We start from the raw sequence: 18,733 nt of genomic DNA, 5'->3' as shown, positions 1-18,733 counted from the left end.
TGATATTGATGATGATTACGATGTAAATGGCAATTCATATCCTGTTCCTTTTCATAATTGCTTAGGGAGCCTCAGAGCCTATGTTAGGCATACTAAGGGTCATGCTTAGAGTGTGTTCAGTTCAATAAACACATCCTACAAACAGTAACCTGTAGTGATGGGAAATACTTACATCCTGGTTTGACATTTCCCAGTATGGCCGTTCTCCATATGACATCACTTCCCACATCACAATCCCATAACTCCATGCATCACTTGCTGAAGAGAACTTTCTGTAGGCTATAGCTTCAGGAGCTGTCCATCTGATGGGGATTTTTCCACCCTGGAAAATACGTTTAAATATATTCAATATACAGATTGTGAGAGGTGGTGTTCTGCTTTGTACTGATTAGTCTACACACATGAATGAAAATAAAAGGGGTACAACATTGCTATAATAGTATCATAATTGAGGTCCAAAATCTACTAAGTTATCTCATTTCACATTCTTTAAGATTCATGTAATTAATCAGAAAAAAATCTTGTGACAATTTTTATGCCACATTTGAAAGCTCAACGAACACAGTAAATGTGTTGTTAACTATAGAGGTAAAGCACTCAAAGCAGACTGAATTGGAGAATAAAGTATTACCATGAACATTTACTATTTTTTAGCCTTCATGATTAATTTTTTGCTTGAGAGATTATAAACTTTGACACATTCAAGAGAAAATATGATTTAAATCGATACATACTTTAGCAGTTTGTCCCAGAAGTACTGACATAATATTCCTTATTTTTCAAATATTACATGTGTGTTTATATACTTTTACACCAACTCTGTGATCTATCATTATTCTGACAACATTGGTAAAAGTGGGGAAAGTGAGGTTGGTTTGCTGAAGCCTTTCTGCATCTGTCACACAAACATGCACACAAAAATACTAATCTTGTGCAAAACAGATAAAACACAAAAAGACACATTTCTGTTTGAAGCTTTAATGTTTACATTGCTTGCGGAGTCATCTGTTCAAACAGCAATGATAATTATGCTGTTGTTCCTGTACTGCTCTACCTGACATCTGTTGTGTCTATGATATCTTTTCTGCATTGATCAAATAATTATTTAAGAGAGAATCTAAAATAAAGCAAGGTCAAAGAACTCATAAACTGGGGCAACCACTTCGTTTAACCACTTCTTTTATCAGTGACTTGTGAAATTCTAAATAGAATGCATAGTTAACAACAAAATTATATTATTTAGTTTAAGGGAAGTAATAGCACCACTCTGTTCTGCTTTAGTCACACTCACCTGGAATTCTATATCCAGTTCTGAGCACCACAGTTTAAGAGAGAGATTGACAAGCTGGAATGTATCCAGAGCAGTGGTTCTCAATCTGTGGGTCCCCAGATATTTTGGCCTTCAACTCCCAGAAATCCCAACAGCTGGTAAACTGGCTGCGATTTCTGGGAGTTGTAGGCCAGAACATCTGGGGATCCTAGGTTGAGAACCACTGCTCTACAGGAATGTGACCAAGGTTATAAAAGTTCTGGAAACCTAGTCCTTAGAGATGTCGTAGAGAGCAGGCAGAGCTGTAGCCAGGGGTGGTGGTTAAGGGTTCAGAAGAGAAGACAAAGAGGTGATGTGATAGCCACAGCTATCATCTGGAGATGATATTTAGGAAATGTAGTGGGATTGTATTCTGCTGCTGTATAGACTAGAGTACAAAACAACAGATTTAAATTACAAGAAAGGAGTTTCCACTTAAACTTTAGGAAGAACCTCTTGACTATAAGAGCTGTTCAGTAGGAATACAGTGCTTTGGTGGGCAATGGACTCTCCTTCAGAGTTCAGATGGGCATCTTTCAATAATGTCTTAATTGTGCATTCCTGGAGGGCAAGAAGTTGAACTAGATAGCCCTTTCTGTCTCTTTTAGCTCTATGGGTCTAAGCAAGTAGGCAGATGTAATGTACCTCTATGCTTTAGAGATGTATACTCATATTTTTCTTTTCTCTTCCTCACCCTTCCTGTTGCTTTGCTTCTGGTGTGAGAAGCGACTTGCAGTTTCTCAAGTCACACCAGAAGCGACTTGCGGTTTTTCAAATCGCTCCTGACTCAAAAAATCCCTTCCTGTTGCTTCATCATGTGCAGTGTCCTGACTTTATTTGAAGTAGTGCTTAAACTCCAATTCAGAATCCTAGTTAGCAATCCTGTGCACCTAATTTTTTAAAATAATGTTTTTCTAGACAGTTATTTAGTTTATTGAGCACAATGATTCCAGATCATTGCCCTTTTATACTAAGCCAACAAAAATAAACAGCAAAACAGAGACAGCAGAATTAATAAAGATACAGATTTTCTGTACATGGCATGCAAAATGTTGTGACATAAGACAATCACTTATGTTTTTCCTAATGGCAAAGGGAAATTAGATCGTTAATATTCATATAGACACTACAATTCTTGTATAAGCTATTACAGGCACGGGAATGGGAAATTTCACTGCTTAATTACTTTTGTAAAGTATATTTTTATGCAAAAAATCTTTTACACTTTCAGTTGAGCTGAGTGAAAGGCTAAGACTAAGCAATATCTGTTCATGAATAATAGAAGGACACATTTGCTTCTGCATAGCTAAAATAATATTTCCAATGCTCGATGAAAGTACCGTAATAAAAAAAAGAACCCTAGCCCTGCTGGGATCCTTTTCTGATAATACTGTTACACTGAAAAAATATTTATTGAATTCTATTGTATATAGTGTGTTCCATCACCACATTAAAATAAGTACCCATGGTTATTAATATCTAATTCCTACAGCAGATCTATCAAAACTGTCACTGTCCTTGCAGAGGAAGATTTCACATGAGCAAGCACTTTCCTCTCTTTGAAACCATGCTGCATTTTACCTCATTTCTTAAATTTATAATGAGCATGGGGAAATGCTAATTTTGCTTTTCTCCTATAACAGAGCAGTAATGGTTCTATTCAAATGCTTATGATGTAGCCCAGTTTCATCTGCTGCCTCCTGAATTATTCTTGATTGCAGCTCAGAGGCAAAATGCCACCATGAGCTGCCACAAGCTCTTTTTTGAATGAGGAGTGAGTGCCAGATAACTCAGGCAGAGTGGCATATTGGTTCAGCAGGACTTATCTACTGGAATGAAACTTTTCAGGCACAAACCCACACATCTTCTGAGTCGGAAAATAGGCCACACTGTGCCAGAGACAAATGATGGAAATAAACGAAAGATAATGCGACATTTTTCGGTTCTGGGAGTCTAGCTCTCCATAGGGTTCTCTACTGACCTTGTGGAGGATAAAATGAAACAAGTGATGTGCCAGTATAACACAAGCTGTCATTTCTAATGTTTGTTATGGCTTTCATTTGGTTGAAAAAGAAATCCACTGACTTAAGTGCAGTGAAGTAGAAAATGTGTATATTCATAATGAGGTATAGTTTAAACATCTTTATTTTTCCCCATGAAAACAATACTTAAGTTTCTGATACCTGGTGGTAGAGAATATGGAGACATCACAATTGCTCACATACATTTTCATCTGCAATACTGTTTTGGGTGTAAAGCACTTTTGATATACACATGCTGCTTTCTTAATAAAGAAGGTAATCTAAAACATGTGCAATTTCAGCAAACACTTTGTGGTGTCTCTTTTGTTGGGCTGAAGCCATTTTGACCTCATCATACCATCTTGGCCTTGCTGTGCCCATTACACTACTTTCTATGCATAACATCCACTTCAAATGGTGCTTTCATTTATCTGCAAACCTAAATAATAAATAAATACATATAAAGAATTAACCAAGAGTATGACAGACAAAGGCTGCTATATTCTTCTAGAGCAGCATTTCTCAACCTGGGGTTCAGGACCCCAGGGTGAGTCACAAAGGGGGTGTCAGAGAGTCACCAAAGACCATCAGAAAATACATAATTCTGATGGTCTTAGAAACCCCTTTGTAGGTGAACTATAAATCCCAGCAACTATAACTCCAAAATGACATGGTTTATTATCCCCAAAACCCACCAGTGTTCAAATCTGGGCATATTGAGTATTGATGCCAAGTTTGGTCCAGATCAATCATTGTTTGAGTCCACAGTGCTCTCTGGATGTAGGTGAACTACAACTCCAAAACGCAAGGTCAACGTCCACCAAACCCTTCCAGGATTTTCTGTTGGTCATGGGAGTTCTGTGTGCCAAGTTTGGTTCAATTCCATCATTTCTGGAATTCAGAATGCTCTTTGATTGTAGGTTAACTTTAAATCCCAGCAACTACAACTCCCAAATGACAAAATCAATCCCCCCCAACCCCACCAGTATTCAAATTTGGGTGTATCGGGTATTTGTGCCAAATTTGGTCCAGTGAATGAAAATGCATCCTGCATATCAGATATTTACATTCATAATAGTAGCAAAATTATGAAGTAGCTATTTAAGAAGTAGCAATGAAAATAATTTTATGGTTTGGAGTCACCACAACATGAGAAATTGTATTAAGGGGTCACAGCATTAGGAAGGTTGAGAACCACTGTTCTAGATGATTTCACAAGTTGTAGTAAATATGAATATTGCAACTAGAAATAAAAGATCAGTTAATATAGTGCATTTCACTATAGTAATATGTCCCATTAATCTTGCCTTGCCATGAAGTCAGCATGAAGTATGAGAGAAGGATAATCAAACCTCCCCTGAAATGATGTGTTCTCTCAGGTAAAAAGCCCCAGTGTTTTATTTGTGTTTCTTCCACTTTTTCAGGGGTCCTGCAACCCTAACCCCAGCAAACATGAAATGTTGACTGTATTACAAAGTAGTGTTTATTTATGTAAATAATATATATCAGTCATGAATGTAAGTAAAGCTTTATCTTCTGTCAATTTACAGTTTTCACATAAGCATGCAGAAAAGTGACAGAAATAGAACGTGTCCTACAAAAACTCTAGAAAAATGATGTTTTGCACAACAAGACATGTTGCTCCCCTTTGATTCAAAATAGCCCAAAACTTGTCAAGAATGCTTCTTTTCCTTAATTCTGTATGCTAATTGAACAGTGAATTTGATTAGTATAAGCACTTCATTTGAGGTAGAGGTTCACAGGGAGAAACCTATCCTAATGGATTTTAATAAGGAACATTGCTGCTAGCATTCAAGCCTCATGTAAATAAAATGCATCCATCTGGCTAAATTATCTTCAAATTGGTTTGAATGTTGTCCTGGGGTACTAGCAATTGTCAGTGATGACATTATATGGACATTCTGCCTAATAGTCCAAGTGCAATTTCTGTAGGGAGCCCCTTCTGTGTACTATAAAATAAGCATATGTTCTCATTTTTTTTTCTTATTTTGGTAATCCTTGTTAATCCATTGACTACATTAAAAAGTCATTGAACATTTTTTTTTTGAGAATGCCAGCATGTTATTAGCTACATGAATAAGAATCCTGCTCCTGTGATGCCTGCATCACAGAAGAAAAATGCGAGCCTATGTGGCTGCTACAGAAAAGTATACCAAAGAGAATTCACCCCCGAAGGAGGACTCAGGGTGGCTTACAAACTATGGCAATAATTCAATGCCAGATTCAAACAATATCAATAACGGTAAAACACAACATTATAAAACTATAAAAGCATATACATATCAGTTATAAATAGTTATCAATAGTTATAAATCTATCAGATGATTAAAACATATCAAAGGTCTAGCACCAACTCAACTTTATAAACATTAAACCAATTGCTTTCGCCGTTCTTATACAGGTTCCATCATGCTTATTTATTCCTAAGTAGGAATCTCACAAAGACAGAACTTCAGATTTGGCTGTCAAATAAAGAAACATTGTAGTGATTTGCAGACCGTGCTGTCAGGCATCAGGTAAATTAAAATAAAATACTGTTGCTTAGCAAAACCAATTCTAGAATGAAAATGAAATGACAAATTAATATTGAGGGAGATGCATGAAAATACAAAGCTTGTTCTTCATTATCACTAAATAAAACAGATTTTTTTTTACTGCTGTAAAGAATGAAATAGTTCAACCATTTTATTTTTGTTTTTAATTGTAAAAATAAAACCACATAACACTAAATAGGGACATTTTGGATATTGATAAGATCAATTGCCGGCTTGGGGAAAAACTCTCTCAGGAGCTCTCAACAGTTTCTTTGAGGCTAAAGGCTTTAAACTGGACAGTTAATTCAAAGGTGGTCAGCAGGAGGGAGGGGATTTCATAGGGAAGTTCCAGTTTGTTTGTTTTTTAAGTACAAACTGGAACTTTCCCATAATTGTATGTTTCATCTGCTAGTAAAATGCTTTGATCTCTTTCCTACAATGGCCAAGGATCCAAGACAGAATATTCCTTCCACCTGGCCTCTTGTCCAGAATGTGATAGGAGGCAATTCTCTGCCTAAAAGTCTGCTTGCAAATCATGTTTCTTGAGTGTAGCTTGTAACAATACATAGGAAATAAAATGGCCTTGGGAGCCACATGTCACCCATTAACTGTATTTTTCCCGCCTCATATTAAAAGCACAATCTTTGTGTCATTTGGGAACATCACTGTGGCCTAGATGGTAATGGTGCAAATGTCTGTACCTACTACTCTTCATTTACATTTAAAATAACTGTAGAATCAAAATGTTTAAGAATTTTAGTTAAAGACGGACTCCTTCGATCTCAAAGGCATCAGCAGAATTGGTGTCACCTATGGACCTCCCATACCAGACCACACACAATACAGAAAACGGTTTTCTGTACCAATATTACTCAAAACTGGTTTGTCTTCCTTGTATGATAAAATCATGGCCTATATTTATAGCTAAGAAGGATTTCAAATCTAAGTCTTCTGGGCTGAAGCCCAACAATCATTATTTTACTGGACTATCCCACTTCTCTTCATCAACATGAATATTCAGATCAGGAAATCTCTTCCCCTCAATTAGCTAAAGCAATTTCAACACATTACCTTGGTGGTTTAGAAGACAGAACATATATTAAAGTTTGTCATCCAATCAATTGCTCTGCATGTCTGTTGATCTTTGGAATATATTTATGTCCTGCTCTTGGAATCAAATAATATATATAGCTCCTCTGAGAGGATAAGGCTTACTTTCCCAGAATTAGGAGAGCACTGTATGAATTCTGAGAAGAGAACCATATCCTTGTTCATATTCAAAGTGTCAACATCCCTGAGATCTCAGAGCTACTTAATGATTTCATACATCAAGTGAACAGTAGGCCCTGAGCTGCTTGGTCTTCTGTCAGTATCTTTGTGTTTGAACCAAGCAGCAGCACAGCATGTGCTATATTAGGCAAGGTACTTCACGTATTGTTTTGACATCTGTGCATCTATGTGAGTGACGTTATAAATGGTAATTGTGATTTGTGGATAGATTCTGTTTTGACTAGGTCAGAGCTGAACTTCTTGTGTTTTGATTTTCTGGTTGTAAGTTGTCTTCCCAGTGAGATAGAAATAAACAACCACTGTAAACAATAACAACACAGTCTTGAACTTTTTGAAGATATTCATATGAACTGCTCTGAAGAATAAGCTGTCATGACAGTTCTAACTGGTTTGGAACGAGATTATTTGAAAGACTACCTTCTTCCAGATATAGCTGCTCATGCTTTATGATCATACTTATAGTTCATGATCCCTACACCTCTGTCATAAAGAGGCCTTGTTGGTAGGTTTTCAACACCATTGCCAAGGTTGTTGGAGTTGGCTCCCCCTCCTTTAGACTGGAAGCAAACAGTAGAAACATTCCTTTGCTAGGACTTTGGATTGCTTTACATCTGCAGCCTGCTGCTAGAAAACTGTCAGGACCCAGGCTGCAGAGCACCAATAACCATACACAGAGGCCAGATTCTATCTAATATCTTTATTAAGGAAATATATAAAGTTAATAAAAGCAAGTGTATGAAATAGTCCAGAAGTAGACCTTTCAGGAAAGGTCAAAATTAGTCCAAAGAAACAATGTCCAATATGAAATATTAAGGTCCAAAGTTGTAATCCAATAACCGAAACACTCACTTTGCCAGGCAAAGTGAGGGGAGATGACAAGGTCTTTTAGTCCATGAAACTTGAGCGAGGCTAAGGAGTAACTTGAAACAAGGCTTGGTATAAGGCAACAAGGAACGAGGAGCAAGGACAAGATCCGTGGTATTTACTTGGCAAAATCCGGGAAACAAGGCAAGGCTGGGTCTTGGAAAGCAAGGCAAAATCCGTGGAAGAACAAGGCTGGAAAACGAAGGCTTGAATCAGGAACAAAGGCTTGGAAGCGGAGTAGCTGTCCACACACACTACTCCAGTTGCTGACGAATTGACTCCGCAAGATCCCTCCGGGAGCAAGGAACCTAAATAGGCCTTGTTTTCCCCACCAGAGAACACTTCTCTGGGGAACCAGAAACGAAAGTCAATCTCTGTGTCCAGATGTATGACTCCCTAAAATTTCTCATGGGAACAGGCTTTAATCATCTGAATGCTTTGCTGCTATTCTCAAACTCCTGCGATTAGCCTGTTGCACTCCTTTCTGCTGGAGAATGTAATTACGGCGCGAAAAAGGGGGAGAACTCGACTCCGGGCTTGTTTGGGAGATTTCTGGAAGACAAGCCTCCTGCAGGTGCAAAGGCTCAATTTCTGGCTGAAATGGTTCCCTTTCTGGCTGAAATGGAGGAAAACCCAAGTTCTCCTCTTCGTCAGTCACAACAGCACTAGGAATGGGACTACATGGCCCATGAGTCATCACACTATCCCCCTCCTCAAGCCCCCTCTCAAACTGGGACTCTCTCCCCGAGGCGCGAGGCCGCGGTTTGGCGGGATAGGTCTGATGGAAGCGGCGGGTTAGATCAGGAGCATGAACCGTGGAAGCGTCTTCCCAAGAGCGCTCTTCGGGGCCAAAACCCACCCAGTCAATGAGATATTGTAGGCGGCGGCGGTGAAAGCGAGAATCCAAAATGTCCTGAACCTCGAACTCTTCTTCTCCGTCCACCAGAACAGGGGCGGGGGCCGGCCGGTCTGCATCAGGGCGCACACCATCCGCCGGAAGGAGCAGGGAGCGATGGAACACTGGATGAATGCGCATAGAGCGCGGAAGTTGGAGTTTGAAAGTCACGGGGTTAAGTTGCGCCACCACTGGATAGGGACCAATGAAACGGGCATCTAGCTTCCGGCAGGGACGGTGGGAGGGCAAAAAGCGAGTGGACAGAAGAACCCGGTCTCCTACCTTGATTTCGGGGCCCGGCTGGCGATGCTTGTCCGCGTGGCGTTTATAGTCCTCCTTGGCTTGGTCCAGTTGCTGGAGCAAAAGTTGCTGCACTGCTGTGAGTTCCTGCAGCCAGTCCTCTGCTGCGGGAACTTCTGAGGTTTCAATGACAGGAGGAAAGAAACGTGGATGGAAGCCATAGTTTGCAAAGAACGGGGTTTCCTTAATTGAAGCCTGGACCCCATTATTGTAGGCAAACTCCGACAGTGGTAACAGGGAAGCCCAATTGTCCTGTTGGTAGTTTACATAACAGCGAAGGTACTGTTCCAAAGTGGCATTGGTGCGCTCAGTTTGCCCATCTGTTTGAGGATGATGAGCCGAAGATAAACGAGAGTCTATGCCCAATAGTTTTTGTAGTGCCTTCCAGAAGCGAGAGGTGAATTGGGACCCACGGTCAGTGACCAAACTCTTGGGCAATCCATGCAATCTGAAAACATGTTGGAGAAATAGATCTGCAGTCTCTTTGGCCGTGGGAAGGCCTTCGCAGGGAATAAAATGGGCTAACTTGGTGAAAAGGTCCACCACCACTTCTTGTCTTGGAGCGCTGGCATACTGGGCAGGTGTTGATATATTTTTCTACATCCTTGCGGATCTTGGGCCACCAGAAATCTCTTAGGATCAAATGCATAGTTTTGAATAGCCCGAAATGCCCTGCTGGCTTGCAGTCATGACACAAACGAAGTGCCTTTTCCCTGCCCGGTCCTGGGGGGATGTAAACATGATTTCTATAGCAAAGCAGCCCATCCTTAAGCGAAAAGGGAAAATGTAGTCCTTGGCGAAGTTGGTCCTGCGCCCAGGCATCTGCTTGCTGACTAGCCCTGATTTCTTGAGCACAAAGGGGCCCTGGAGTAGAGGGAGTTGATTCAATGGGAGTGGATTTGGTGTTCCCCACTGTGAGCGTGGCAAAGTTCCCGGGTTGTAGCAGCTGGGACTCAAAGGTCTCCTTGCGTCCTGCAGCGTATTCCGGTTTCCGTGACAGAGCATCTGCTTGCTTGGTCTGGGCTGGGGTTACATAATGAATTTGGAAGTTAAAACGTTCAAAGAATAAAGCCCAGCGTTGTTGTCTCTGATTTAGCTTGCGGGCAGTTCTTAGATGCTCTAGATTCCGATGATCAGTATGGACTTCAATGGGAAATTTGGCCCCTTCTAACCAATGTCTCCAAGTTTCAAAGGCTGCCTTTATGGCCAATAGTTCCTTTTCCCAAATGGTGTAGTTTCTCTCTGGTGCGGTCAATTGACGGGAATAAAAGGCACAAGGATGAAGATGATCTCCCACCGGTTGTAGGAGTACAGCCCCAATTGCTACATCGGAGGCGTCCGCCTGCACAACAAAAGGGGTTTCAGGATCTGGGTGCTGAAGGATTGGCTGGGACGTGAATAATTTCTTTAGTTGCTGGAACCCTTTCTCTGCTTGATCTGTCCAGCGGAAGGGCTGTTTTCCACGGATGCAGCTGGTGATTGGGTCAGACCAGCGGGCAAAATCTGGAATGAACTTGCGGTAATAGTTCGCGAACCCCAAGAATCGTTGCACCTCTTTTTTGTTGGTTGGCGCCCGCCATTCCAATACTGCTGAAACTTTTGCCGGGTCCATGGAGAGCCCTAGTGGCGAGACGCGGTACCCCAGGAAATCTACCTCCTGTAGATCAAAAGCACATTTTTCCAGCTTGGCATAAAGTCCATGATCCCGCAATCGTTGTAACACCATTCTGACATGGTTCTCATGTTCTGATTGTGATCTAGAAAACACCAAAAAATCGTCCAGGTAGATGATCAAGAACCGATCTAGATAATCCTGAAAGATGTCATTGACAAAATGCTGGAACGTTGCGGGAGCTCCACATAATCCATAATTCATAACTCGGGACTCGAATAATCCGAATTTAGTCTGGAAGGCGGTCTTCCACTCGTCCCCTTCTCTGATGCGAACTAGATTATACGCTCCCCGAAGATCCAGCTTGGTGTAGACCTTGGCTCCTCGAAGTCGGTCTAGTAGGTCCGAGATTAAGGGCAGGGGATAGCTGTTCCGCTTAGTGATATTGTTCAATGCTCTATAGTCCACCACCAAGCGTAATTCCCCTGACTTCTTTTTCACAAACATCACTGGGGAAGCGGCTGGGGATTGAGAGGGTCTGATGAATCCCTTGCGAAGGTTTGACTCTATGAACTCCCTGAGAGCTTCTTGCTCCGGTTCAGTCAGGGAGTAGAGATGTCCTCGCGGGATCGGGGCCCCCTCCACCAAGTCAATGGCACAGTCATAAGGTCTATGTGGGGGTAATCTCTCGGCCTCTTTTTCATTGAATACATCCCAATATTCTGAGTACTTCTTGGGCAAGGTGATAATGGGTTCAGTGTCTGTGGTATGGCAGATCTTAGCTACAAGGCAATGGTTTTGGCAATATTTTGAAGCAAACTGCAGTTCTCTGTTGGACCAGGAGATGCTTGGGTCGTGAAGTGTCAGCCATGGAATACCCAAAATCACAGGGAAATGGGGAACCTCGGTAACAAAGAAGGAAATCTCTTCCATATGTTCCCTTATCCACATTCTGGTGGGTTCCGACCACTGACTTACGGGACCCGTCTTGAGGGGGCGGCCATCGATGGCTTGCACCACACGGGCATTCTTGAAATCATGATATTGTAATCCCAGAGAGTCGGCATACTCTCTATCAATGAAATTGTTGGTGGCTCCGGAGTCTATCATGGCATGGACCATGACGGGTCCTTTTTTTGCTGACCACAAGGTGACCACTAGAAGAAACAGGACCCCGGTTGGCGGCTCTTGAGTGGGTTTTTTGACCGGGTTGGCGAGCCTCTCTACGCCCGGTCGCTGGCTTCCCCCGCCGGCTGTGCGCCAGCCGCCTCAGACGTCTTCGTCTCCGTGGAGGACGCCGCCGCCAGACGGGCGGCGGGCTTCCCTTTGGCTGGGCATTCTCTGGCGAAGTGGCCCCCGTTTCCGCAGTACCAACAGAGATTTAGGCGTTGGCGGCGGGCCTTCTCGGCGGCATCTAATCTGGGACGCACATTGCCCAACTGCATCGGCACCTCCTCGCTCCCTCTGGGGTATGGGGCTGGTGGCGGGGGTCTCCATACTGGGCGCGGCTGGACGCCGGTGGGAGCGGGAGGTTTCACCCCAGCTCTACCGCTCTGGCCTCGGACCCATTGTTTTCTGTTGGCAAGCATGACTTCAGCTCGTAAACATTGATCAATGAGTGCTTCAAGAGAGTGGGGAGGATCCACCTTGGAGATTTCTTCCAGCATCTCAATGTTGAGGCCCTCCCAAAATTGTCCTCTAAGGGCTACATCGTTCCATCCAGTGTTGTGGGCCAGCACTCGGAACTCGGCTATGTACTGGGACAAGGGTCTGTCCCCTTGGGAGAGGCGCCGGAGTTTGTGGCCGGCTGCCTCCAAATTGTCCTCGATTCCCCAGGTCTCCTTAAGGTGGTCCAAGAAGTGTTGCGCTGACCTTAGATGTGGGGAGGCTTGGTCGAACAGTGCCGTCGCCCAGTTGGCCGCTGGCCCGTCTAGGAGACTGTAAACCCACGCCACCTTGATGTCTTCTTGGGGAAACTCGGCAGCACGGGCCTCTAGATAAGCCTGGCATTGACGACGGAAAACATGAACCTTAGAAGCTTCTCCAGAAAACTTGGTTGGCAACGCCATGGCCGGGAGACGGATTCCGCATTCCTTCAAACCCCTTATTTCCCCATCCTGCGCATTGAGCTTATCACGGATCCGGTCCACTTCGTCCTTGTCGATGGTGTAGCTGAGGGGTTGGGCCCCCGGTCCGGCTCCGGTAGACATTCTGGCCTAGGTTAATTGGTGCTTAGGGTGGCGGAGTCAAACTGTCAGGACCCAGGCTGCAGAGCACCAATAACCATACACAGAGGCCAGATTCTATCTAATATCTTTATTAAGGAAATATATAAAGTTAATAAAAGCAAGTGTATGAAATAGTCCAGAAGTAGACCTTTCAGGAAAGGTCAAAATTAGTCCAAAGAAACAATGTCCAATATGAAATATTAAGGTCCAAAGTTGTAATCCAATAACCGAAACACTCACTTTGCCAGGCAAAGTGAGGGGAGATGACAAGGTCTTTTAGTCCATGAAACTTGAGCGAGGCTAAGGAGTAACTTGAAACAAGGCTTGGTATAAGGCAACAAGGAACGAGGAGCAAGGACAAGATCCGTGGTATTTACTTGGCAAAATCCGGGAAACAAGGCAAGGCTGGGTCTTGGAAAGCAAGGCAAAATCCGTGGAAGAACAAGGCTGGAAAACGAAGGCTTGAATCAGGAACAAAGGCTTGGAAGCGGAGTAGCTGTCCACACACACTACTCCAGTTGCTGACGAATTGACTCCGCAAGATCCCTCCGGGAGCAAGGAACCTAAATAGGCCTTGTTTTCCCCACCAGAGAACACTTCTCTGGGGAACCAGAAACGAAAGTCAATCTCTGTGTCCAGATGTATGACTCCCTAAAATTTCTCATGGGAACAGGCTTTAATCATCTGAATGCTTTGCTGCTATTCTCAAACTCCTGCGATTAGCCTGTTGCACTCCTTTCTGCTGGAGAATGTAATTACGGCGCGAAAAAGGGGGAGAACTCGACTCCGGGCTTGTTTGGGAGATTTCTGGAAGACAAGCCTCCTGCAGGTGCAAAGGCTCAATTTCTGGCTGAAATGGTTCCCTTTCTGGCTGAAATGGAGGAAAACCCAAGTTCTCCTCTTCGTCAGTCACAACAGCACTAGGAATGGGACTACATGGCCCATGAGTCATCACAAAAACGGCTTTTAGTGTTGCTTTCATTTTTTGTATTTTATTGTGATATTTGGTATCTATTGTATCTTTTAAATTTTAGTTGTAAGCTACTCTTTTAGGCAGAGAGCACAGTGAAACACGTGCCATAGCTTCAGTTAAAAGAGCCTTATCAGAATGAGGTTGAAGAGAAAGTTGTGTACTGTCAGCAATAACAATTCTCTTCCTATCCAATATTTTTAGGAAGGAAGGGATTAGTTTATACGGCTTGCTTATCTAGACAGTGACCTTCTCCTTAGTTGGCTTGCTGAGAGTAATTCAAGGGAACACATCGTTTTTGAACCAGCACCCCTCAGATCAAATAATGGATTGCCAAAGAAAGCTGTAGATTGAATTTATATTCTCAAGACTCATGGTTTTCCTGCCAAATGTAGCATAAGAAATCCTGAGTCACAAAAAGCTTGTTTTTGTATTTTTCTCAAAATGTCTGCAATTAAACAAAACTTTAAAGAGATTACTAGCGCTCAGATCAAAACAGTTTGTGACAAAACTGCTTCTACATTCTATTTTCTATAGCTATCTCTAATTACAAAAAGCCATTTTATTGAAACTCCTTAAAGTGTAGAATTAATTTTCTTCAATTAAAGCCCATGGCACTTTTAATCTTCAGTGTGCTTTACTAATTATTCTTCACAACCTCCACATATCTTAATTCATTTCTTGTTAGAGCAGGCCAAGACCTCTAGTCTTGCCACATTTCATTCTGTTTCTTCCTCACTACTTGGGAATGAAGCTTTACATGTTTTCTGTAAGCAAATGCTTCCTTTGCCCAGAGGTTTGCAAATTGGTTTTAATTTTCCCTTTAAATAAATGTACAGCCATGCCTCTGTTAACAATGCATCTGACAGCAAATATTATTTTATACAAAGGTTTTTCTGTCTTCTAAGCCTGTTTGTCCTCTGTCTAGCAAACATATCCAGATGGGGTAAAGACTCTGGAAGCCCCAGGTTTTGTTCCTTTACAACCCAACGTTTCCTTCACCCAGAAGTATTTCTTGGGACCATTTTCTAAAAGTTTATATCCATACTCTCTAGGTCACTTTAAATTATCCCAGTATGTTCTAAAATGAAATTATTGGTTACTTGGCTGTGTTTCTGCTGTCTTTGGATCCAGTAAAGATGGTCACTGACTAAACACAGTTATTGTTCCCAAGACACAGATTCAACAGAAACCAAGCTAGGGAAAGAGGAATGTTAATAATAATAAAAAACAATAATGATGATATCATAGTATTGCTAAAGCACCCCAGCACTTTAATTGTAATTCCTGAAGAATAATAAAAATGCCTCAGTGGAAACAGGCAAAAATCATTTTCTGAAATGTTGCATGAAAGTGGATGTGACCTGTGGCCAGAGAGAAGGAAAAAGGGAATGACTCAAGAAAGATGATAGGAAGGGAAACCCAGCATATATCAGGAGAGAGGGATACACATTCATGAATATGCAGGTATAGTCTAAACAAAAGAAGTTGGAAACACTTGATACTTTGAGGCAGGCTGGTTGAGCTGGATTGCAGCAGCATATATGATAAAGCTTCAGCTAGGAAAAAACAGAATTCTATTTTATCCCAAGATTTGAAAAAAAAAACCCCAACATTTAAAGAGGAAACATATAGTCGTGATGTAAGACTTTGGCTTTTCCGATATCTGTTGAATGTCAAACACCACGATAAATATATGGTCCAATGAAATTCTCACTTGCCTTCTGGACTATTTAATTATTTAGAACATGGATTAGGCAACAAGGGCTATTTTACATTTGATCATAATCAAACGGGATAACTCATCAATGGGGTTTAAACACTGGAATCCATGGAGCATCAAGAAATAAAGAATTATGTAGAAGAAGCTCATCCAAATCTAACTTAATACAAATTACTCCTTTTATTAAACAAGCACAGGACCACTGTCTTTATTTTATGTGCCTGGAAGATGCCCTTTACAGACCTGCCTTTTGTACCTGAAGCATTCTTGCACCAAAAGTCTGGCTGGCTAATAAATCATACTCTCTGACATTTCACAGATGAAAACTGGAACACAAGTGGCCAAGCAACAGTAGACTGTGATCAAGAGGGCAACAGTTATTAATGAGAAAGACCAGACAGGTTAGAAGATGCTTCAGCAGTTTGCTAAACCTCTCCTCTTCTACCTGCTTTTGCATATTAAACTCAGTTTGCATCAAGGAAGTAAGCTGAGGTCAATGGATAATGTGAAAATCATAAATAAAATGGGTCACTTTAAAAGAAGCTAGAAAAGTGGGATATTGGAGGATTCTGTAGGACCCGCTCTGTCAAATCAGGAGTTGGAGTGTACCACAAATTCTACAGGGCAAGCATGTAGCAATTCTTCATCTGTAAACATTTGTGTGAGGACTAAAATTAAGTAGAGCTCCCAGTGACTCAGCCTGGAAGGAAATTCAGTTTACATTTTCTTGAAGCTTGTGGATGACCTGGAAGCCAGATAAAGGTGGTCTCCTGACTATGGGAGGGGGGTCGTGAGGAGGTGTTAGCGGGGTCACCAAAGAGCATCAGAAAACATATTTCTGATGGCCTTAGGAACCCCTTTGGCAGAGAAGGCTGAAGATCTCTCAGTCTGTCCTTTTTTCCCTTTTTGGAAACATACAGTGAATCTTCCCACCAAAAGCCCTTCTCCTGCTGTGATTGGCCGGCCTCTCAGCCAGGAGGGAAGAGCAGGCATGCTCAGTGCATAGCAGCGTGGTGCGCATGTGTGGGAGAGGGAGAATGCGTGAGGTTGGAGGGAGGCTCGTGCCAGCGAGTCCCTTCAAGGCAGGGAGGAAGCACCAGCGTGACTTGGGACTCAGAGAGGCCCAGCAGCAGCAGAAGCAACCTAGGTATTTTGTAACGCTATTTATCAGAAAAAAGTCAGTCTTCCCTTTTGTTTTTTATTAATGCTTCCATAAGAAAATGCATATGGATGTGGGTGAACTACAACTCCAAAAATCGTGGGTCACCTCCCCAAATCCCATCAGTATTCACAGTTGGCCATGTTGGGTCTGTGTGCCAAGTTTGGTCCAGATCCATCATCAGCTGGCTTCAGTGTTCTCTGGATGCGGGTGAACTACAACTCCCATATGCTAAGATCAATCACCCCTACGTTGGGTCTGTGTGCCCAGTTTGGTTCAGACATATCATTGGTGGGGGTCATGGGGTTCTCTGGATGCAGGGAGAACTACAATTACCACCATGTTGGGTCGTTCTCTCTCCCCCCCCCCTAATCCCACCAGTATTTAAATTTGGGCATATTGGGTATTTGTGCCAAATTTGGTCCAGTGAATGAAAATATATCCTGCATATCAGATATTTACATTACGATTCATAACAGTAGCAAAATTACAGTTATGAAGTAGCAACGAAAACAATTTTATTGTTGGGGGTCACCACAACATGAGGGACTGTATTAAGGGATGGCAGCATTATGAAGGTTGAGAGCCACAGCTCTAGAGCATCTTGAGTCTTCTGCAACCCACCCTGAAGCCTTTTTTTTGGTTAGTTTTGCCGGCTAACCTACTGCTGGCCTAGGTTTGGAACTGATGTCTTGTGTCTACCTTGTGCTCCTTGAGGAAATCCTTTTTAATGTTCCTGAAAGAATGATAAAAAGATATGGTATAGCCTCCTCATTTTTCTTCAATTTTCTTTTCTCTCCTGACTGAATCTTGAAAATGCCTTCATCCCTCTCACTGTCTCCTCAAGGCATATGCCTGCAAAAGGCTGTCTTTAATGAAATGGTTATAGGTGGAAAAAATCCTGGTAGTAGAGCAGAAACCTGGCTGTTACTAAAATGGAGAATACTTCTCCACTGGACAAGTATCTAATAGTCAGAAGAAAGAAACTGTTGTTCACAGCATAACCTTTATTCTTTTCTTTCTCTCTGTTCTGATGGACCTCACTTGCTTCTCACCTTTGTTCCCTGTCCTGCAGCCAACCACTATGTCTTCTTTTATGACAGCAAATGTACCTGAAAAACCTCTCCTTTTCTTTCTCAACCTTTCTCTTTTTGTGTCAATTAAATCTGACCTAAAAGTCTACAAAAGCTTTCTTGACTCGCTCCATATTCACCTATTCAGTGCTGGCTGCTATAGTTTACTCTCCTACAACAGCCATTCTTTCTGGTCCATCAAACTGTGCCTCTCTCTGCAGTGTTATTTTACAGCAGTTTTTTTATATTCTAATCACGCTGTGCAGAAATAAGTTTAGTCTTATATTTATGTACCTAGCATGGACTTGTTATTATGGAAATGTTTGATGAAGATAATGATGATAATGAGAATGAGAATGCCTGCTTACAGGAAATCGTGGCAAGATAATATAGCAAACAAAGTCATAAGTTTTGCGTGACATTCAGATGACATTCAGTGCCTTACTGCCCCCTTTAAATGGCTTGCAATAGCTATAGAAGCAAAACAATGTCAGAAGTGCAAACTGTGTGCATTAAATTCTCTCCCCAGACATTTGAGTCTCATAGTTAAGAAACCTTTCCAGTGCCTAAAGAAGAATAATCATAATCATCATCATAATAATTACAATCCCTTTAGGCAGTTCCCAAATTAATTCATAAAACATTTTCTTCATTGTTCTGTAGCTTCACAGCTGTATAGGTAAAAGGCAAACATTATGTCTTTGGTCATTGTGAGTGATATTCTAATAATTATA

The 18,733-nt window shown here is 42.0% G+C and overlaps 1 protein-coding gene across 8 annotated transcripts in view; it reads right to left on the bottom strand.

Moving 5' to 3' along the window:
- The window catches only part of epha6 (EPH receptor A6), a 579,601-nt gene that overhangs the window by 14,412 nt on the left and 546,456 nt on the right, over window positions 1-18,733 (bottom strand). For all 8 annotated transcript variants that reach the window (XM_062974910.1, XM_062974912.1, XM_062974911.1 and 5 more), the window contains one exon: window positions 173-322. In XM_062974910.1, the coding sequence (XP_062830980.1) occupies window positions 173-322 (150 nt within the window). The remainder of the gene's footprint in view (window positions 1-172; window positions 323-18,733) is intronic.

The sequence above is a fragment of the Anolis carolinensis genome, chromosome 3 (assembly GCF_035594765.1).
Source record: "Anolis carolinensis isolate JA03-04 chromosome 3, rAnoCar3.1.pri, whole genome shotgun sequence".
Taxonomy (NCBI): Eukaryota; Metazoa; Chordata; class Lepidosauria; order Squamata; family Dactyloidae; genus Anolis; species Anolis carolinensis.
This window is presented reverse-complemented; position numbering and strand designations above follow the sequence as displayed.